This window comes from Bubalus kerabau, chromosome 3 (genome assembly GCF_029407905.1).
Source record: "Bubalus kerabau isolate K-KA32 ecotype Philippines breed swamp buffalo chromosome 3, PCC_UOA_SB_1v2, whole genome shotgun sequence".
NCBI lineage: Eukaryota > Metazoa > Chordata > Mammalia > Artiodactyla > Bovidae > Bubalus > Bubalus kerabau.
In genome coordinates, this window is record NC_073626.1 from 37,011,641 (window position 1) to 37,035,294 (window position 23,654).

The 23,654-nt window shown below is 40.2% G+C and overlaps 2 protein-coding genes across 4 annotated transcripts in view; one reads left to right on the forward strand and one right to left on the reverse strand.

Moving 5' to 3' along the window:
• OARD1 (O-acyl-ADP-ribose deacylase 1) overlaps positions 1 to 23,654 on the forward strand; it is a 160,234-nt gene that overhangs the window by 104,307 nt on the left and 32,273 nt on the right. The window lies entirely within an intron of this gene.
• Positions 2,616 to 22,858, reverse strand: LOC129645910 (adenylate cyclase type 10-like). The gene is made up of 17 exons (XM_055571441.1): positions 22,640 to 22,858; positions 18,730 to 18,768; positions 17,839 to 17,982; positions 14,677 to 14,882; positions 14,339 to 14,429; positions 14,155 to 14,243; positions 13,365 to 13,556; positions 12,852 to 12,973; positions 9,839 to 9,915; positions 9,539 to 9,728; positions 8,985 to 9,040; positions 8,115 to 8,268; positions 7,765 to 7,954; positions 6,492 to 6,578; positions 4,486 to 4,757; positions 3,794 to 3,930; positions 2,616 to 2,905 (listed from the first exon to the last, which is right to left on the reverse strand). The coding sequence occupies exons 1-17, from the start codon at positions 22,794 to 22,796 to the stop codon at positions 2,754 to 2,756; spliced, it is 2,355 nt and encodes a 784-aa protein (XP_055427416.1). The 5' UTR covers positions 22,797 to 22,858; the 3' UTR covers positions 2,616 to 2,753.

Below are 23,654 nucleotides of genomic sequence, written 5' to 3' on the forward strand. Positions count from 1 at the left end.
ACCCACTTTTCTTATTTATCCCAGGAAGCCAATAAAAGACTACAGCAATATTTTCTAAACCAAAAATCAAGGTACAAATACTTAATGCATGGGGTTTAACATGGAGCTAGAATTCTTGAAATTAAGACAATTTTGAAAAATAAAAGCTATTCATTCACTATAAACATGGCTCTTCCATGATTAAAACAACAATTTCCCCAATTCTTTAGACATAAGCTTTAAGAGACTGGGGCCCATGACACATAATATTGATGTTCTTTTTGAACAAACACACCTTCGCCCAAAGCTCTCTATTTGGGCCTGAGAACAAGGCACCAGCTCACCTGACTTTGTCTTCTCTTGGGTATGCTCAGTCTCGACAGAGGAAGGCACGAATACTGGCTCAGCAGGAAGCTCTTGGCCCTTATGGCACCAGCGGAGCACGTGCATATCCACAAGATCCTTCAGTACCTCAAGTAGCTTATCCTTACTCCAGCCAGGCAGGAGGTGCTGCAGCAGATCTATGTGGAAGGAGTGACCAATGACTGCAGCACATTTAACCAGTGACTGTTCCTCTGGGCTCAGTTGATCTATTTGGTTCACTGCTATTTCTGAAGAAAAAGAAATTAGCAATGAATGAGTTTTCTACCAACAAAGAATACACCATGTTAATAATCTGCTCATTAAAAAAAAAAAAAGGCTTGCTTTTTCTTTCACCTGTTCTCCACTCAGCTAAATCTCTTGAAAGAACCTTATCTCCATGTCTTCTTTTGTCCCCGTTCCTCATTCATTATTTATCCAACAATCGGGTTTTCACCATGACACTGAAGCTATTTCTTGCGGTCACCAAAACCTTTTGCTGGTAGACCCGTTTTGTTTTTACTTTCTCAACTAAACATGAAAGCTGGGCTTCCTGGTCCCAGAACTCCAATTAGTGTAAAGAGCTCAAAACTCCAAGCATTTTAGTAAATCTCTCCAAATTCTGATCCATATATTAAAGTAGTTGTTATTGAACCAATTATATTACCAAACTCCAAATCTTGGAATAATTCTAAACTTTTTCTTCTCTCTCACAACCAACTGGCCACCCATTCATTCTTTTTCTGAAAGTTCTTGAGTGTATTTCCCTCCAAACAATTCTAGTCTAAGTATTCATTTTCACCTGGATCACTATACTACCATTTTGAACATCACCAGTCTTCTCTTCTCTTCTTCTTATCCCAATAACACATCAACTAGTGGTAGAACTGTACACCTAAAGTACAAATATAATGTCAGCCCCCTTCTTAAATATTTTTATAACTTATATGGCTTTTTATAATGCAGTTTTGACTTTTCATTTAGACTTGCTGACTGAACTATTCATTTTAGCTTATGAGTTAACAAATCCTTTTTCCTTCCCTGTGGACAATACTGACCTTGGGTTAACTTTCTAGCCATTGCCTAGGATCCCCATAAAATTAGAATGTCAGCTGAGCTGCCAGGTAACACTGCTTATGTAAAGAGTGATCCTTGACTGGAAACTGAATTTGGCCTAGGAAAACTGTGAATAAGCTACAGCTACCTGGTGGTAAGCTTTGTGCGGGTTCCTCGGGTGTAGTGATTCCTGTAATAGGTCACAGTGCCTAGAAGCTATGCCTACAGGACTATTCTAAGAGATACCAGTTTCCTGTTGGGAAATGGGGCAGCTAAGGACCCATCTATCATAGTCTCATTCCATCATATCTAAGTTATTCCCTGAGGTTCCAGAGGATAGCAGTAGGAACAGTTGTGAGGATCCCCACTGAAGGAAACCACTGGCTATGCTCTCCTAGAGCGCTGTGTTTCCTGACCTTGTGCTTCTCAGTTAGTGAAGCCAAAGCTAAGTGTGGTCCTTCACAGTTGGAGGAACATGAACTGTCCAGACGAACCTAAAACCACCAGAGTGAACAGCGTGTGACAGCTAATTTCACTGACTGTTTATTATATACCATGATTTATTTCATTTAATTTTCAACCAACCCCATGAGGTTGGGACTATTATTATCCTCACTTGACTGATGAGAAGACTAAGGCTTAGATAAGTTTATCTAACATTTCACACCCAGTAAGTGGGGGAACCAATGGTACCCAGGTTTTTCTGATGCCAGAGCCCTGGCTCTTAATTACCAAGGCATTCTGTATTGCTGTTTCACATACATGTCTATATTCTCAGTAAGACCATAGTTGACTTGAAGGTATGCTTAATCATAATATTCCTGAAAAGGGGTTAATAAAGTACCCTGGCCACTATACATTTGAATAGAACATTAAAACCTTCATGTATAAAAAGAGCACTCCCTGCCTGATTATGCCTACCCAATTCTGAGGGCTTTATTCTTCATCTCATCAGTCATTATAACCTTATACTTTGCACTCTTTTTGTTAAACTCCTGCTAGGTCCCTAACACTGTCTATTCACTAGCACCATGGATTTTCTTAAACCTCAGCAACATTTTCTCCTTTGATTACTGTCTCCTCCAGCACAGAAATATGCACAAAGGGAAACTCAGGTCATAATTTTTATTAAATAACTAGAAAACTTTTCCAAGTCAGCCTCAAAGAGAACAGTGGGCTCAGTTATGTAAAACATAACTCAAGTAGCATTACAAGTCTTTAACAACTCTTTGGGCAATGCCAGAATTTATTTCTGAAAGGCAGGTTTCCTTTTTGAAGAAATGAAGCTAGTGTGATAATGAGGGTTCTATACTCAATCACCCACCAAATTACTAAGTGCAATGACATCCATAATTGATTCACATGAGGTCTTCAAGGGACCTGCCTTTTAATAACGGTGGAAGAAGCACTGTCTCCAAGTTCACATCATCCTTGACTGTGCAGACATAAAGTTCCTGGTCTCCAGAGCTGGCAGGAGAAGTACTGTACATTGTGGATTTCATGGCATTGGCTGTAGGGAAAGAAGACTATGATTGAGGAAAATGCCACGCTCAGTTGCTGTAGTTTTAAAGACACTAGATTATAAGAATGTACTCAAGACACTGAAAGGTTTGGGTGAATGAAGTACACACCTTTAAAGTGGTTTACCCCACCCATCCTGCCTGCTTTCTCATTTTCTCTTAGAAACTAACAACATTTTCTGTAATACACAATACCTAACATTCTTATGCTTCCTGTTTACCTCCCAACATCCCTCTCTGCTACTGCATTACAGCTTGAGGATGCCTTTCTGGATTTATACCTCTTTCTTTTTCCCTTCTCCCATTCTCCATTCAAACCCTCAAGTCATCCTTCTCATCACTAATGTGCAATTCTCTACTAGACTCTCATATTTATCAATCCTCTTTGATGTTTATAAATCCTATTTTTAAATCCCCACTTCTGCTCAAAAAAAGAACTAAAGTAGATTGACTCAATTACTTTATCTGAGGCAGGTATTCAGTGTTTTCAACATGAAAAGTAAAAGAAGTGTTAGTTGCTCAGTTGTATCTGACTCTTTGCGACCCCATGGACTGTAGCCCGCCAGGCTTCCCTGTCCATGGAATTCTCCAGGCAAGAACACTGCAGTGGGTAGCCCTTCCCTTCTCCAGGGGATCTTCCTGACTCAGGGATGGAACCCACGTCTCCTGCATTGCAGGCAGATTCTTTACGGTCTCAGCCACCAGACGGTAAACATAGCTGCATATTATTTGTATGGTTCACTTAGCCAGGAAGGCCTAATCCAGTTTATAATGTCAGCAGGGAATAGGCATATGCCCTATAAGGGCCAGGTGATGCCATGTTCAGAAATGAACTCCAGCAGCAGGACCAGGGTAGAATCTTGGGAAGCTCAGCTTACCTGAGAGGGTCTCCCACTTGCTGTTCTCCACCTCCTCCTTTTGGAGGTCATGAAAGCACAATACGTTTTTAGAGAGAAGATCCTGGCATAAGACCTCACAGTAAAGGGGGTTTCCAAAGCACCTGCGGAGAAGGTAGCTGCAGAGAGGTAAGCAGGGGATTGCTGACTAAAGAGGCCCACTTGAAGCGAGCCAAGCATAATGGTATTTCATAATGAGGAATACTTCTTTTGTTAAAGTCAGTCCCTGATGATATACACTAACAGAGGGAAGCAGCAGCACAGAAATGTAAAAAGACGTTTCTGACTGGTTTTGTAATGTATTTGGGCAGTAACTTTTCTCTCTTAACTATTTTGCTTGAAATACTTTGCTTGCTTAGCTATTTTGTTGAAAAGGAATTAATATCCCCTTGCTGAAGGGTCTGGAAGAAATTGGCCTGGCCACACATAATGGAAAAATTAAGCAAGCCATCCAAGTCCTAACTGTCCTGTGAAAACCTGGGTGAATGGTTCAGGGAGGTAACCCTTTTACTGGGTTACTAGGAGACTGTCTGCTCTTAAATCCACTTCTGGGCTTCATCATGGTTTCTAATGCCCTTCTCTCTCCCAACTCTGGTGTGAGACCTGAGCCTTCTCTTATATTATGGCACTGGCTCCGCCCTTAATCAAGTGCCCAGCTAGTCCTAGCCACTCACGTCTGCAGCTCTTGGGGGATGCTCACCACCCCCAGTTCCCAACATGCCATTCTCAACAGCGAGGTCGCTGCCAACTTTGAAATGGGCACCAGGACAGCTGGAGGGCTCTGCAGGAAGTGCCGGGCCTGGCCACACAGGGTGGAGGCAGGGGTCAACGTCATCACCGTGATGATGGGCACACCGGAGAGCAATGTTCCTAAAAATTCCCAGGATGCTGCATCCATATACTGGGCCTCGTCAATGAGGAAAATCAGTGGTGTTTCCCTTACTGCCTGGAAATAACAGTAGAGAAACAATGACAACCTCTGATTAGAAATGAAGTCATCTGATTTTCAAATCTGCCATGAATTTCCCATCAACACCTTAAATGTCAGTACAGGCTGGTATTTTCAGAGTAAAATGTAAACTAAGCCCAGGTAATATTTTACTTTATAAATATAAAATAGAGCCTGTATATCTAATTCCTAAAGAAATGTACTGAGTTTCTTTGAACATGAAAATACTCTAATTGAAATATGAAACAAACATCAAAATGTTCTCCAAATCAAACCTGAAGCTTTCAAATATTTCATTTTGGCAAAAGCTTCAAACTGTGTGGGACTTCATAGTATTTTTTATACAGTAACTTCCAAGCCAGGCTGCACATCAGAATTACCTGGGAGTGCTAGCTAAAACCACCAATTATCATGTTCTACTCATGTAGACTTTTAAAAAAGTATTCTCTTTTATCCACATTCTCCGCCCACATTCCATTCCCCACTGCCACAGGTAATCACGCTAGTATAATTATCATACCACCTTCTGCTTGTATTGCATTCCTATATAATGTGCATTACTGTTTTGTCAAGTAAAGTGTTTTTATGTAAATGGTACTGTATTACAGGTTTTATTATTTCTCTTTTTACTCAGGATTTCAAAAATTGGTTTATAACATTATACGTTTTATGTGTACAATATTATATTTTAACTTCTGTACATGCTACACTGTGCTTACCATCCCATCACCATATAGTTGACCTCCTACCCTCTGGTAACCAGTACTCAGTTCTCTGTATCTCTGTGTTTGCTTTTGCTCATTTATTAATATTCAACATGAATGAAGTTATATGGTATTTGTCTTTCTCCATCTGATTTATTTCACTTAGTATGGTGCCCTCAAGTTCCACCCATGTTGTCAGAAATGGCAAGATTTTATCTTCTTTATTCAGCCATTCCACTTCTGGATATTCATCTGAAGAATATAAAAACACTAATTTGGAAAGATACACGCATCCCTATGTTCACTGCAGCATTACTTACAATAGCCAAGATGCAGAAACAACTGAAGTGCTGGCCGATGGATAAAGAATATGTGGTGTATAAATATGTATATGTATATATACACAGCCATAAGAAAAGATAAAATATTCAGGATTATTTTTAGATCACTCTGTGTTGCTATGTTTTCACTTTCTGCCTTACTTCTAATATCGGCACTATATATACCCCAAGTGTTCATCTATAAATTCATGCTAACACCTCCCTAACCTTCACAAACAAAACACTGCAATGAACCAGCTACCTGGGATTTATATCCAGAAGTAGAACTGCTGGGTATAGACGATGAATTTTATTAAAAATTTGATTGGTTACTTCAACGTAGCTTTCCAGAATGGATACATCAGTTTCTTCTTATACAGATCCTTGACTCTGGAATCCTAAACTGGGGACTGAGTATCTGTATTTTTGATAAGTAGGAGGTAAAATAGCTATCCACCTGCATCTAGAAATCACTGTTTTAAGTTACTAAAATTTCATTAAGAAACAGGATCAGGAAAGAGCAAACAACTTTTCTTGTATGCTGTGCTGTAGGATGGATTCAAGGTTAAAATAAATATACCAATGAAGATATCAATAAATATGTAGGCCAAGAAATGTCTAAGTCCAGGTAATATGTGGATAGATTAAAATGAGCATAAGTCAGTTCCACCTATTAAGAATTAATAGTATGTAGCAAAAATACCCACCTTCTCAAGCACTTCAAAAAAACATGCTTTAATCTTCTGTTGTCTGGCCAGGGCATCCATGCGGGAAACTTTGAAGGATAAGGGAAACTGACCGGGAAGATTAACCATATATTATCATTCAAAATGACAATCTAATAAAAATATACAGGTTCTCAAAAGCAAAGAGAAAATGATTCTATTTTGAGTGAGAATGGATTTCTACAGGAGTGGGCATAGGGTTACAAACACCAATCAAACATCAATCAATATATAGTTCAGAGGGTGAGACTGAAAGTTCACTGGTGGTTGGAGAGAGACATCTCCTTTTCATGCTGAACTTTGGCAAACCCTTAAAGGATCAAGACTGAGGAATAAAGCGACAGGTCAGACTTAGCAATGCCACTCTGGACAATTCTAGTACCCCGGTTATTCTAAATATACCAAAATGAATGTAGCATGAGACTTGTGAGAAAGAATCGCAATGGACATCTCCAACATTGTGCTAGGCTGAAGCACATGAGCTACCATGGACCTGAGAGCCCAAGTGAGACTGCTTCTTGACGACTTCAGGTAAGGCCTGTCTTAAGACAGCAGTATGCTGAGGGACTGGAAAGACTTTTGTTTTCTCTATTTTTCATTAGATACAATGCCCTTCATGCTGGGTAGATTAGGAGAAGTGATGGAGGATGAATAAATGGAATTGTGGACCAGGGAATTCTTAGCCTACTTGCTATTGGGTACTATATAAATCCTAGATCACTGGAAGCTTTTGAGATTCAGATGCTGGTTCAAGTGACGCACTCCATGACGCAGGAATGGAAAGGGAAGGCTAAAGAACAAGATGCTGCAACCAACTCAAGAACACATGGATACAACTGCTGGGTATCCTCGACTGGTCAGTATCACCTTTTTAGCACTTTCACATTTACAGTGTACCCTACATCCTCCAAAATTCATACAAAAACCACATAAAGTACTACAACTGTCGTTTTGCAGGTGAAAAAAATTGAGGCTCAGAAAGGCTAACTGACTTCTGCCAAGACATACAACTAGCAAGTTTCAGAATTGGTCCTAGAATCCATTCTCCTCAAAAAGGAAAAAGTCTGGGTTCTGGTGTCAAAGGCTTTTCAAATCTCAATCCTGCCATTGCTAACCCTGTGTTCTTAGGGTATATGTACATATATGTACGTATGGCTAAAGGGTTTTAGATTAGAAGACAATCCTGGGTCCAATTATCCACCAAAAATATCAGTAATATCAGTAATCCAGTTCACACAGCTATCACCTTCGTTACCTTCACAAAGAAGAGGTCATTAAGAAGGCAGTGAAGTGGTTCCTCCACTATTCCACTGAGCTGTTTGTGGAGGCGCTCTTGCCGGTAATGGGCTGGGCAGGTATCAATCTCAAAGAAGACGGCCATGAGGGTCTGGATGGCGTAGAAGCACTGCTTGGAATCCGCTTTCTTCAGCTTCAACGGCAGCACCCTGGTGAACGTTACTATGGTCACTGGGAGTCCCCTGACGCACAGAGAGGCCTCACTCCAGCAGCCCAAGGACGCCGAATCTAACGATACAAGAGTCTCACCAGCGAGGGAAAGGAGCCCCAAGAGAAATGCACGCTAACTCAGAAATCAAGTCTCTTTACCTGTGCCCTTCCTTCTGGGCCAGGAAGTTTATTTCAGCCAAGAGCTGACTTTTTCCACAGCCTTTTCCACCTTCATATAGAACTGCCTGTCCCTTCTTCTGGTGCAAACATTCTTGCTGTGCCATTCGGAAAGCTTCCAGTTCTTTCTCCCGGTCTGTTAAAGAGACAAGGAGTACATAACATACCTGTACTTCTTAGCAGATACTTATTTATTTGAATTAATTTGTGAAGGTAATTCTCAGAATGGCTTTTTGCCCCAGAATCCTTGACAGAATTCCATTACTTGATAAACCTTCAGATCTTTTTTTCCAGAAAATCAACTCTGGACTATATATAAATGTGTGTTGGGCTTACAGGCTTGCTCCAGAGCCTAAGTAGTAATATTGAGGACAACGAGGCACCATATGGACATGGGAGCTACTATATCTTCTCAGCTTTTTGTAAAAAATAATTTCCATTATAACTATTGAGTGTTCAGACTCTGTCACTGCTATGTGAAAATAATGGTCTAGTGGATACAGATAAAACAGATATAAAGGCAGGGAATACACAGTATGGGTGGAGCAGTTTTGGTGCTATCGTCACTATCTCAGGATGAAGAATTTCCCTCTAAAGATTTCTCTAAAGATGAGAATCCTTACAAAGATTCTTACTAAATGTTGGAACTTGAAATGTAAACATCCAGCGTGGAAAAGAAATGGCAAGTCCGCCTCAAAATTAACATAAATCCACTAAGAAGGTTGCTCTCTATTTTCTATTACAAGCTTAGATGCATTTAGTCTCTTTTTGCTTTTTAAAATCACATTTTGCTTTTTAAATAACATTTAACCACCTACAAAATTATGACTTAAGGTAAAAAGGGAAACTTACCTAGCAAAGAGTGATTTTTATTTCTCTCTGTGGCCAAATGTCTCTTCCCAAACATTCTGGGGAAAAGGGCAAAGGGAAATGTGTTAATTAAAAACAGATTGAGATAGATAATATACTTTTAAATAGAGAAAAACAAAATAAATAGAGGACAAGTTGTTCTTATAAACAAATATTTTCAAACAATCAAAGAGGTCCAGAGTTCTGTATAAATGTCTTTAAAAAACTAAAAACATTTGGAAGGGGAGAAAAACTATTACTTTTTCCAGGCTCAGGGAAGTAAATAGTGAAAGTACACAAAGGAAAAAGAACATCTGGACTAGTGACCTGCTACTACTGTTCTCTTCATGTTGGACAGAAGAAGTTCACTGAGGAATGAGCTAAGAGCTAAACATAAAAGCTAAAGATCGCAGAAACCCTCCTCTTATGTCTCTTATTCCATCAGGCCAGTATTAGAAGCATTGTTCTCTCTAATTTCATACAATCAAGCACTGATTATTTCTATGCCCTGATTCTATAAAACAGATGGGAGTGACCTATCACATAATGACACTCACATACATCTTCTATGGCCAACGTATTCATACATCTTCCCTGGGTTAGAGATATTTTTCATCATTTTCTCTGGGAGTTTCTTGAAGTTGTAAGCAGGTAGCATAGATCTCAGATATGTTACCTCATCACAGGACACCAAACCCGGATAAGCACTTATCATTCTTGCCACGAGGCTTACTTTTGGGCCAATAACTGTATTGCGGAGACAATAAAGAAAAAGATGGAGACTTTTTGATCACCTCCTCCATCTTTGCCCTCTAAATCACAGACCTAACAGACCTAAGTCCAATATCCTTTCCTACCTGTATATTCGTGTCTTGAAACTGCCCCAACCATGCCACAGAATACTGGTCCATTGGTGATACTGATGGAAACAAGCCTGGGGATGAGAAAAGTAACAGTTGGTAACTATGCACTAAGAAGCCTCTGCTTCAGGCACCAGACTGCCACTCCCCTAGATCCAGAAGTCTAGTTTTAGAGCTCAGAATGCACAGGGCCAGAGGCTGCTGTCAGACAGTACCACATGGTGGGTACAAAGTACTGAATATTAGGGAAATAGTCAAAAGGAACAAAATGTTTCTCCTTCTCAGGAATGGCAGTTGAAGAGCTATTAGTAGTAAAAACACTAAAAATACCTTGTATCTATCAGATACTTTATGTGTGCTCTTTGAAGTACTTTCAAATTCATTATCTCATCTGATCATTTGAGGGATAATTAACAACAAACATGAGGTATGCAGGGCAAATATTTAAAATCCATTTGACAGAAGGAAAACAAACAAACAAACAAACACTGAACCCATTAATTAACTTTCCCAGAGTTGTACGAGTTAATGTTACAATCAGAATGAGAATCCAGGCCTCCTGACTCCCAGACCAATGTTATTTCCACTACACCACACTACTTCACATAAAATCCAAAACTGAAAAGTAGATCAATAGAACTATACAGGATTAATGGATCAAATAATGCTAGAATGTGAGAGAAAAGGAATACTCAGAATGTCAGGCTACTGATGGAAGCATTTCCCAAAATATACTCCTTAGAACATTCATCCTTCTGGGTTTTTATATGTCTTGGTGTTTGGTGATCAAGTAAATTTGGGAAATGTTGAATAAAACAAAATACAACAAATTTCTTCACTGTGAGACTACTCAGAAACTTTGATGTTAATGTATATTGTGAACCTTCAAGAAGGAAATATAGTTGCATCAATTCCCAACATACATGACCATGAAGATATTTTCTTTCAGTATTTTTAAAGGGACTAATGTTCTACCAAACACACTTTAGGAAATTACTGACTCAGTAATTATCTTTAAGAAAAAAAAAACACTGACCTGGAAACTAGATTTTAGAATCTATCACTGTCAAATTACTTGGCTTTCTAACATGACCTATGGGTCTTAGTTTACTTAAGTTAAGGAGGCCAAATGAGATGAACTCTAAGATCTTGTCTAGCTCTTAACATCTACAATGAAAATGAAAGTGAAAGTCACTCAGTCACATCCGACTCTTTGAGATCCCATGGAATTCTCCAGGCCAGAATACTGGAGTGGGTAGCCTTTCCCTTCTCCAGTGGATCTTCCCAACCCAGGGATTGAACCCAGCTCGAACTAAGGATCAAACCAAGGATCAAACCAGGATCGAACCAAGAGCTAGACAAGATCTGGAGAGCTCATCTCAACATCTACAAGATTCTAAACTAAAAAAGACTGAAAGGACCAAGTTATGGTCTAAGAGTCACAGAAGGCATGCTTAAAGGCATTGTAAGATGGTCTCGAATGACCAAAGAAATGACTATCTTATTCAACAGTAAGGGCTAACAGCAGGAGCCTTGAAGACCAGAAGTCAGTGCAAAATTTGGAAACAGAATAGACCGCACTGGAAGGAATGGCTTAGCATACTCATACTGGAGGCACGACTGGGAAGTAGGCTGTAGTATCTGCGGATCTCGACAAGCCTGAAAGAACTGCCATCACATACCTGGTGGCTCAGATGGTAAAGAATCTGCCTGCAATGCGGGAGACCCAGGTTCGATCCCTGGGTCAGGAAGAGCCCCTGGAGAAGGGAATGGCTACCTACTCCAGTGTTCTTGCTTTGAGAATTCCATGGACAGAGGAGCCTGGTGGGCTACAGTCCACGGGGTCCCAAAGAATTGGACACAACTGAGTGACTAACACTTTCACTTTTCACTGAGTATCTATGAAGCAACTGTAGCATCTTATCTATAAAATACCAGGTTGGCCAAAAGGTTTGTTTGGGTTTTTCTGTTACATCTTATTGATAAGCCTGAATGAACCTTTTGGCCAACCCAGTAAGAAGTTGGATGAGAGACTCTCTAAGTTCTGTTTCAGTATGAAAAGGGAATATTTGTATTTTGTAAGAGGCAGCTATGAGGTAATGAAAATAACACAGGTTTGAGGACAGAAGATCTGGGTGTCATTACCAGTTCTTCTCCATGCTAGTAACTCCTCTTCTGGGGCCTCAGTTTCCTCATGTGTAAAAGGATACAAATGTTCACACTGCTAGCATATACTAAAGTATTTTAAAAATGTTAAAGTATTATGAAAGTACGTGACATAATTTTTATTCATCTTGAATAAGAATGGCAAGCAAACAAATCTTTGACTCAACGCTGACATTAGGAACGACTGTTTTTCAAATCTATTCATGTACACACTTTCCTTATAGCTTTCTAGTGGAAAAAAAAAAACCAAAACGGTCATTTGAAAAATTCCAACCAATCATGTCATAGTTGCACAACTTCATTAGGACTAGGCTTTTGTAGGTGGGAGAGTGGTGTGGATATGGAGGCAGGAGATCAATTCAGTGTGAATTCCAGAAAAATCAACAGGACTGGGAAAGACCAAGAGTGAAAGCCAAGAAGAAGAGTGTTAACCAGCTGTGGTCCTTCCTATCAAGGTAATTGCTCCACAACTTCTCTTCCTTCCCTTCCCCTCCCCAAAGACAGGCAGCCATCTCTTCACATACAGATATATTAGTTGTATATTAATTTACACATTGGTTGTCCCTTTGCAGTGTTCTAGCATCTTGCTATGCATACTCTGCACCTTCCCCTCTCCCACCCCACTGGATGAAAACACACCCATTTCCCCTGGGAATCGAGCACACAGTTCTGTATCTAGTGATTTCTTAACATATCTTGTCTTCTGACTTCCCTTAGCGTGCTCCCTCCCCTTTAGGCGGACTCTGGATGCTCTCAACCCTTGCTACTTGTTACCACCTCCTACCCTGCCTGAAGAGCCCTACTGGGTCTGAGAAGCTCCTCTCTGCCCCACCTTCCTCCTCACTTGGTCTCAGCAAGATTCTCCCAGCAGAAGCTGAAGATGCTGAAGGAGCTCTCCAGGGCATGTGCACACTCGTCTGGCTTCTTATCCCCAGGAAGGCCAAAAACACAGAGGAACATGCAGCCCTGAGACAGGTGACAAAGAAAGAAAAGGGAAATTGACCTGGGGAAGAAATATAGCTTGCCTCAACTGAACCAACTTCCCTGAGTGAAGCCAGACCCCTTCCTGGCTGGGTTTTCTATTAGACATGAAGGATTCTATAAGCTTCATGAAATCGACATCCTAGGCCACATCAACATGGAAATTTTTAAAGAAAGAAGAAGAGAAAAACTTCATTTAACTATATAAAGAACTGAAATTTAGAACACCAGAGAAATATGTTAAGAACTTTCAAAAATTCAATGTCTAGTGTCTGTCTTTGAGAGAGAGTGTCTATCAGTGAGAGAGAAACTGGTCATAAGACTATTATTCCTTACTCACCTTTAATGTTGGTATGTCAAGTTCCCTTGTACTTACTGTCTCAAACATAAAGATCCGGCTCAGCTGGCCACCCCCTTTCTCTATCACTGTGGAGATGTATAACGCAGCCTCCTGGATAAGATGGCACAAACGCAACATCCATGCTGTCCTGTGGAACTCGAGGCTGACCAAAACCATAGTCACAGTACGGAATTCGGATATATACTCCATAGGCTGGCCTTCATCAATCTACAAAGACACGCTGAGTCACCTTGCTGTATCTCCAACTTTCAGTATCATGGTTAGGCATTTAAGTTCTATATTCCATGGTAAACATGAGAAAATAACTTTCGGATATCAGACAAAAAACTTAAAATTCAGATTCAAGAGGCATAGAGCATGTACCAACTAAGTGCACTTGGAGTTAAAATCATTTGACTTTAAATCTAACTTACTGATGAAATTTGCCAAGCTTTTCTATTTTCCTCTCTAAGACATAGTTTGATATATCTAATTCTATTAGTCTTTATATCACTTACTACAGGATTCACATATACAGAATCAATCAACACGTATTTACCAAGCATACACTCTATACCCTATTTACAGAATATTAGTTTCCAGAGGGACAAACAAAAACCAAATATGGTTTCTACTTTCCAGGACTGAGAAATCTAAACTCATAAGACCTGTCAGTAATTGGTACAGATGGGAAAATCTGCTGGTATTACAATGGGGAGGAGATGAACTGGATCAATATGAATGGTTGTCACATATGTACATGTACACTTATTTATACAAACACACACACAGCCTACACACAATGACTCAAGAACTAGGAAACAACCTTCTTCAAAAGGTTTTTCATTATGTGCTTCCGCAGGGTTTGCTCAAGTGCAGAATCTGGATCCAACTCCAGGGCGGCTCTTAGAATGTCTGAGAGAAGGAAAACAAACAAAACGTCTCCAGCCATGCAGAAAATTATCTTTGAAATGGGCATGGGTAGTATAATAAAGGACGAAGTCACTTACCAGCACTTGTCCGGTAATGTGGCAGATAATCGAGGCACTTGTAAAAATGCTCATCAAAATCAAATGGGTCAATGATCCGCATATCTCTTAACTATAGAAAGGGAACTGCTCAATTCGGTGTCCATCCACCAACTGGATTACCTTTGGTTCTTTAATAGAGGGCTGAGGATGGCATTTCCCTTGTTTATTGTTTATCCTGGGAGAGTATCCCTCACCTCCCTCCAAAATAAAGTTCCAGTGGTTACTGGGTTGGCCTGGTGTTGAGCACCGCCAGAGTACTGCCCTGCGCAGCAGGAAGTCCTTTTCAGGACTTTCAGTGGATGCGACCAGCCTCCTACCTTCACAGCTTCATCCTCCCGCATGATTTCCACTTCAAACATGTACTGCTCACAGAGCTTCCAGCAGTTCCAGGACAGGACAATCTCATTTGCTTGAGCCAACCGTTGAGCTAACTGCACACCATCTACATCCCGGCCAATCACCAAGAGGTACTGGCGCTGCTCATCTCCAACAATAACCTGGGAAATCCGACCTGCAGACAGACCTATCCAGAGAAAAGAAGACAACTGATGTCCAGACAAACTCAGCCGGCAAACTATGCAAAGGGTTTTCGGGGTGGGGTTGGAATCCTCACATTGCTTTATGCATCATACCAAACTCATTGCCCACAGCTGCAGAAGTATTAGGTGAGCTCACCCTCAAAAATAATACCTTGCCCCAGATCTCCTTCTGTGTTAAATACACCTACAGGCAGACATTCAAACAAGCCTGTGTTGTATGAGGGAAGAAACTCTTGGCTCCTAGGCGTCCAAGAGTCTTCTCTCTAAATTGCTCTTCTAATAGATAGCTAGGTCCTGATGGCAGAGACCAAATGGTTATGCTAAGGAACTCGGCCACTCTGTAACCACACCAGCTCTCCTCATACGTGACGAGGACTGAGAGAGTAGACAATCAGTATTTACCACGAATGGGCTTTGCCATACCCTTTTTTTCTGCCTCCTGTTTTTCTTGCTCCGGAGGATTTTTTTTTTCTTGTTAATAACAGCTGAAAAACTGGCTTGCTTGCCAGGAAAGACATGACTATAACCACGAGAAGTATGCCCTTAGGTAAGTCACCCAATCCAACAAGGGAAAAGCAATTTTAAAAGAATGACAGAGGTATATATTTTTGATATACAATTTTGGTTTTTACAAATGTCTGTAAATTTGAAAACACAGCAATGTAAACCATCTAAAATGAAATACAGGGAGGAAAAAAGAAAACAACGAACATAGCAACAGCAAGCTGTGGGACAATTTCAAGTAGTCTAGTAGGTATATAACTGGACAGAGGAAGAGTTAAAAGTTATTTGAAGAAATAATGGCAGAACATTTTCTAAATGTTAACAAAAACTAGAAACCTATAGAACCAAGAATCTCAAAGATTCCTAAGCATAAGAAAAATTAAGAAAACTGTACCAAGGTACATCATTATCAGATTGCCTAAAACCAGTATAAAGAAAATATATTAAAAGCAGCTGAAGTGGAAGAGGAGAGACAATATATACAAAGAAACAAAAACAAAGCTGAAATTAGATTTTTTGTTGGAAACACTGCAAGCTAGAAGACAACAGAACAGCTTTCATGTAAGAGGGGAAAACTCTGTCGATCTAGAATTCTATACCCAGGGGAAATACCCTTTGAAAACAGAGGTGAAATATTTTTTTTTTGCAGACACAAAAACATATCTACAGCAAACCCATACTATGAGAAATGTTAAAGGAAGTTCTCCAACCTCAAACAGACAATAAAAAAGGTTGATTAGGACATGGAGAAATTGGAACTTTCATACACTGCTGGTGGAAATGTAAAATGGTACAACCACTTTGGTAAAAAAAAAATCAACAATTTCTGAAGAAGGTAAACATGTATCTACCATTATGATCTGGCCCTTTCACTCCTACGTATTTAACCAAGAGAAGTAAATGCAAATGTCCATACAAAGACTTGTACACAGATGTTCATGGCAGCTTTACTTGTAATAGCCCCAAATGGATAACAATGAATGATGAATCTCAAATTATGCTGAATTAAAGTAGCCAAAAAGTACATACTGTATGATACCACTTACATAAATTATTTAAAAATTAAAAATAAACTCTAAGATAGAAAGGAGATCTGTGATTGTTTGGGGATGGGGAGGGAAGGGAGGGAAAGCTTATAAAGGGGCACAGAAAACTTTAGTGAGTGCTGAATATGTTCATTATTTTGATTGTAGTGATGGTTTCAAAAGTATATACATATGTCTACGTACAGTATCAATTATGAATTATCCAATAAAACAAAAACCAGAAGAACAAAAAAAGGATGGTAGGAGAGATGCCATATAACTCGGAATATCATTATTCACTTCTGCTCCTCAAAATACCATTGAATAGCTGGAGCCAACTTTTGCCCTTACTTCAGAAACCCTTGGAGGTTGTGGACTCCTGTGAAGCAGTTTTTTGTACAGAGCTTCCCCTTCAACCTTGACTCTGCCACTGTTGCAACTGTGGCCTGTGTTCAGCTTTTAAATTCGATGGCATTGTATTATATTTTTGATAATGTAATACAGTAACATAGTTCAAAAACCAAACTATATAAAGACTATACATTAAAGTCTTGATTCCAACTTATATATCTATCTACACTATTTTCCCCCAATAGGTAACTTTTATTAGTTTCTTATATATCTTTCTGGTGTTTCTTTATACAAATATAAACAAATAAAAATTCTTAACTTTTCCTCCTTACTCAAAAGGTAGCATACTAAACACAGTGCTCTGCATCTTGCTTTTTCTCACCTATATTTTGGAGCTATGGCTCTAGCAAAACATCTTTTTTTAAAGTTGCAGAGAATCTCAGTAGGTAGACATGTTATTGTTTATTTAACTCGTCTTCCATAGATGTATTATTTTCACACTTTTATCACAATTTATATTGCAGCCAATAATTTTACACATATGATATTTTATAAATATTCAGATGTACCTATAGGATAAATGGTATGGTTGAAGGATAAATGTTAGGATTGCTGGGCTGAAGAAAAAAATGCATTTGCAATCTTGGTAGAGATTACTGAATCAGCCTCCATGGAAGCTGTACCATTGCTGACTCATCAGCACTGTGTGAGGTTTACTCCTCACAACCTCATCAACAGTGTGCTCAGCATCTGAATTTTTCCATATCTATAGATAAAAAATGATCTAAATTGGTACTTTCAATTGGTATTTTTCTTATTATGAAGTTGACCAGTTTTCTACAAGTTACTAGGGATGTTTTCTTTATGTGCTACTTGTTCTTTGCTCATTTTTTCTCTTAGAATGTTAGTCTTTTCTTGATTTCTACGTGTTTTTTCTATATTAGAAAAATTCACCTGTCTACATAAGTTGCAAATGTTTTTTCTCTAGGTTGTCATTTATCTTTTGAATTTTTATAGTGGTTTATTATTTTTAACTGATCACTCTTTTAGTAGCTATTACCTATCTTTAGCTGCAGGTCCTGGCCTTCTCTGGTATGGTAGATCCCAAATTTCTCCTGTATCTCCAGACTGCATTTTGCCACCAGAGTAATGATGTCACTCAGTTGATTTTGTTCCACTGTCCAGAGTGCTAGGAGCACATTCCCTGCAGAGATAAAAAATAGGCTGACAGAGATCAAATATCTGAATTCACTCGCCAGGGCAAACCCACAGTATGCAGATGTCATGCAAGGTGTCAGACAAGGTTTCTCGGCTCTATTTATCATGCCAGGTTAAAATACTGCTTTAGATCCTCAAAACTAATCAGCATATAAAAACATTACTAGGTAGAAGCTGAAATGTTCTTAAAACTAAGGCTATTTCTGGTAACCCTTTCTCTTTTTTCCATCAGTATATTAACAGAAAGAGGAGAGGTACTAGCTAACAAGTTTACAAAATGTAGGATTACATTCAAGTTGAATTCTAAGTTTTTAAGTGGTTTTATTAAATTTAAGTGAAAGGATAGGCCAACTCTGTGGCAGATAGCTGTTAATGATCCTAAGAGTTCTCCAGAAAGGAGAGACAAGCTAGACTTCTCTCCCTATCGTATACTTAGCTTCTGCTATTAGTGACCAAGTTTTTCGTTAGTTTTCTCATGAATGCTTTATAGATACTTATTTTCCTGTCATTCAATCTGAACAAAATGTAAAGTACATGGGAGCTTACTACTGACACGGCTTTTCCATTAAATTGAGAGATCCTCTGAGGCAGAGACTGTGCCTTCCTCATCTTTGCTTTCCCCAGGGCCCAGTACATGTTAAATAACCAAACAATGCTATATGCCATATTCCATCTAAATATAGTCTTCCTAACTTACAGTGCTGTAAATACTAAAAAACAAACTGAAAAATACCTGTGATATTTAGGATATCTCCTCCAAAACAGAGCACATCTGAAATCAAGTAAGGGAGAGAGAGGAAAACGAGTCAAAAATCAGAGATATGTCAGGTCACGGGCAGAGTCATATATGATGAAAAGAATGGCCTACTGAGTTTTTCCTCCAATTTTTTTCTGGTTAATTTATTCTCTCTAAAGTTCAGACTCCTTCTTTCTTTCCTCTAAATTCTCCCGCAAATCTGTGGTTCCTATATCCGTAGTCTCTAAAAACGGGAATGTCCGCCTCAAAAACCCTTTGAAGTTATCTTCAAAGCCATTCTATTTGTTCTCTGGATCCTAGTCCCTTTCACCCTCTTAAAAACTTCACTCCCTTTCTTATCTTCTCTAAACTCCATCATTCCCATTAATATATATTTAAAAAAACCACCAAAGCACAACAAAATTAACCCATGTATTCTTGACTGTTTTCTTCTCTAGTTATTAGCTCATTTTTGTTATATTCCCAGCAAAACAATTCTCAAGAGACTGGTGATACACAAGTTTTTCCTCCTATCCTAATCATGCTTATTTTCTTTACCATTCTCTTCTCAGTTTATTCCAGTTTGGCCATTTCCACCAATTCACTAAAATTATCATCAGCAGCATTCATCTTGCTACATTCACTACTTTTCTGACATCACTGCACTTGATACCCTTTCATCTTCAACCCAGCTAGAACGGCCCTCTTCTAGAGACATTACTTCCACTTAGTCTTCAGAAATACCACAAAATCCTACCTGACAGTCAGGCTGATTTACAGTCTCTTTTGTAGGTTCTTTCTCGGTAATCAAAATCCTCCCCTGGGATTCCTTAAGGCTTAGTCTTAGGTTCTTTATTTACACTCGCCCCATGCGGACTTAATCATTTATTTACTTTAATATCTTCATGCCATCAACTCACTTTTCAGCTCTAACAGATCTATTCTCTGAGCTCCATCTCAATCACAGCTACTAACTTCATTTCTCCCCTTGAATGACTGACTTATTAACTTATTAACATCTTTAAACTCAATCTATTAAAATAGAACCCTTAATTTTCCTTCTCAAAGCCATCTTTCCCATCACGATTCAGTGATTCCACCATATAACTCAGTTACAAAAGTCAGAAAACTTGAGAATCCGTTTCCTCACTGCTTCCCACTGAAATCTGATACATTAGAAAATCCTGTCTGTTGAACTGCGAAATATTTGTATTTCAAATCATCTCCATATAGCTCCCTTCATTGCCATGTATCTAGACCAATGGTTTCAACTTTTACCGCACGCTGAAATTGCCTGTGAAACTTTAAAAATCCTCATTCTTGGGCCTCACCCAAGACATTCTAATTTAACTGGTCTGGGGTGAAGTCTAGACAGGATTTTTAAAAGCTTCCTAAGTGGTTATCCAATGTGCTGCCAAGGTTGAGAAACACTAATCTAGATAAAATCTCCATTATCTTGCTGAAACTGTTCCAAATGCCTCTTCCAGCTTCCATTCTTAACACCTATCCTCCATTAGTTCCCAATAATACAATCTCCACGGGGGTAGGCAGGTACTGCATCTTTTTTATTTTCCCATCTGTTTCCAATACCCAGCAGTTCTTGCTTATAATACAAACATGATACATGATTTCCATCTCCTCCTTTCATCCAAACTTGAAGAAATCAATTGAAAGACTTTATTTTTAAATTAAAAAAATTTTGGCCACACCCCACAGCTTGCAGGATCTTAGTTCCTGGACCAGGGATTGAACCTGGACTCCAGTATTGGAAGCATGGAGTCCTAACCACTGGATTACCAGGGAATTCTCTAAAAATCTTTTATACTTGTTCCTCAGAGGTACAGGGGCAGTCAAATAGCCACTTTACATGGCTAAAGGAAATGCCATAAAGTAATTATTCTGGTGAATCTCAGAATAATGATATAACTCAACAGGATACTGTCAGTAAAGGAAGGCAATGTTATATTAGTACTAAAGGGTGTAGGGCCAGAGTAATTTATGTTAGGTAGACCTAACTAGACTCAAAGCTCTTTGAAGAGTAGATTTTTGCATGCCCTTCACTTATTACAACGTATGTCACAGAGATGGTACTCAGAACATGTTTATTGTACAAATGAAAAGTCCCTCTCCCCTCCAGATTAGGCAAATATCCACAAACTTAATACATGGCGGAAAGTAAACACTCATTCCTACTTCAACAGATCAAAATGCAATAACAGAATGGGAAGGTGTTCTGTATGTTTTATCTGATATACACATGAGATACATATTACAGTTTGAAGAGACAACCTGAGGAATACTTTATTTTGAAATAAAATACACATATATAAAGTAAAAAGCAGCACTTTCCTCCCCTTTCTGAACAGGATGAGTCAACATGATATGAAACTGGGTATAATGGCAGATACAGGCAGAGATCTAGCTCATCAGTGGCAAAAAGATATTAAGATATTAACCAAAAGATATTAAGGATGAATGACACTAAAAGGATGTCACTTTTAGTGTGCATTTTAAAGTACCCCAGGTCCCCTTCTGTTACTAACCCTCAGGGGCCCAGCACCACACCTCTTTCCTCCCCCACAATAGTCACTCACGCTCCACGATGTCACTAATGTAATAACTGAAGATGTGGGCCAGTCTGTCCATGTCATGTTCCAACTTGCAGCTCAGGCTGAACCTGTCCATTAATGCTGTAAACCCTGACCACCAAAGCAAAAATCACTATGTTAGCTGCAAATCCTAAACTTTTAGGCTCTATTCTCTCCACACATCAGGCCAGTAAAACCGAAGATCTCTTCCAACTCTTTGCGACCCCATGGACTGCAGCCTACTAGGCTCCTCGGTCCATGGGATTTTCCAGGCAAGAGTACTGGAGTGGGTTGCCATTTCCTTCTCCTCTTCAAGATGAATCATTTCATTATCTTTTAACATGATGTTGCTTAGCAAGTACTCAGGGCCAGACTGGTTGCTGCTCCCTCTGGGAGTCCAGAGGGCCACCCTCCCCCATGTTTCCAGGAGCTGCCCATGGTGAAGACTCATCCAAATCCAGCTAGTGCTTTCCCATTACACCTTCTTAAGGCTCCCTGGCCCAGGGAAACTGTGGGATTCCCCCCTGCCCCACGTGAGGGACAGAGAAACCACTGACAAGGAAAATGGATTAAAGCCTTACGGAAAACTCATGGAGAGCTTTTCGAGGACAGACACCCGAATCACTCATTTTCATATCAGTGACACACTTAGCTCCATAAATATGATATAAATAAATGACTCTCATAGCAGTTGTGCACGCATATGAAGTCACTTCAGTCCTGTCCAGCTCTTTGTAACTCTATGGGCTACAGCCCGCCAGGCTCCTCTGTCCATGGGCTTCTCCAGGCAACAATACTGGAGTGGGTTGCCATGCCCTCCTCATACGTATCTTTCCCACCCAGGGATCAAACTACCTGCATTGGCAAGCTGTACCACTAACGTCACCTGCGAAGCCCCTCTGCTAGGTCTTAACTCCTAGAACAATGGCGGGCACTTACTTACAGACTCAAAATAGGAATTAACTGAGCAAATAGAATCACTGGATGAAGCAGAATGTTTAATGGAAAATGCTCAAGGTTGGGAATAACTTGGGTTCAAAGCCTGCCATATGACCCTAAAAAATCCTTTCCCCTTTCTGTGTCTCAATTACATCGTCGCTGAAGTGAATTCCAGGGCTACGCAAGGTCGTCCAAAAAGGCGTCCTCCTGCTCTGCAAATGGCCCTCTAGTTTTCGGCGGAGGAGGCGAGAAGTGCAGACACACTCCGCCTTAGCTCACCCCGGGGCCACGCCCGTAACCGCCGCGGCCCAGACGAGCTGAAGCCCAACGGCCACTCCTCTAGCAGGTCGAGAGAGCGACGCGTCTCCCTTCGCCCTCACCCGTCACGTGGACGCCAAGGAGGACGCCCTGGGCCGTGGCGAGCTCGGGTTCGGATCCCCTGGGCTTCCTGAAGACCAGTAGGTCGGGAAGCAGCGCCGCCAACCTGGCCTCTACTGGCCATAGAGGCGGCGCCGCCAGCCGCCTGGCGGTTGCCATGGCGGCGCCGGGCTTGCCCGTCGAGTTACCGGAAACGGGGTCCCTCCGCGTAGTAGCCAATCCTCAACGACGGCCCCGACTGGTCCCTCCCACCAACCAATCAGTGCGGACTCACTTGGGGCCAGTCCCATGTTTTTCAGCGCTAGCTCCGGCTTCCGGTGGGCGGGGAGGCGGAGCAGAAGGCGGGCTGGGCGGTGTCTTCGAAGAAGCAAAACTTGACGTTTTAAAATGTTTGAAACATGAAAATGCTTCTACAATGAAACTGATCAACTGGGCTAAGTATCTAAAGGGCGGTCCTTTTCATTTCACCGGCATTGAAAGTTGGGTCATCTTAGTTTCTAAGGACGAATTCCATTTGGCATCTGACGAAAGCAAACTCAGAATGGTTTTTAATACCGTTAGACTAAGGCTGTTTAACACAGGCAGTCCTTTTCTTCCGTTTTTGTTGTCTGCCAGGTCATTCGGTATCATGGGAGTATTTCCCGAGCCGTTTCTCTCGCACTTTTGTGTGAAAAGGTACTATTTGAGGTTGCCGGTCTGTGGTTCGTATTTGTTAAAATACTAAGCAATACAAGGATGAGTATATTATGGATTTTTAACAATCACAGAAATGCGTCTGTTTTTCTGCATAAAGAAATTAAAAATCACATCTTCACTGTGTTTAGTTCTACATGTGTCAATGCTGTTTTGGTGACAACTAAAGGGCTAGTTTTACTCATGGAATTATTGCCTCTTAATGAACACGTCCAGTGAGAATATCAAATAAATGATCAACCCACAGGTGACAGTAGTATCTCCTCAGTAGAGTGGGAGGGCCCAAAGGGCAAAAAAGAGGTGAAGGGGCACCACACAGCTCCA

Bases quoted from the DNA above. Each gene is read 5' to 3' on its own strand.
- LOC129645910 (XM_055571441.1), bottom strand. From the start codon at position 22,796: ATGGCAACCGCCAGGCGGCTGGCGGCGCCGCCTCTATGGCCAGTAGAG. The intron at 9,916-12,851 runs GTGAGGAGGAAG...TCTCATCCCCAG, and splicing joins GAGAATCTTGCTGAGACCAA to GCTTGTTTCCATCAGTATCA. The intron at 2,906-3,793 runs GTAAGCTGAGCT...CTTTCCCTACAG, and splicing joins CAAGTGGGAGACCCTCTCAG to CCAATGCCATGAAATCCACA.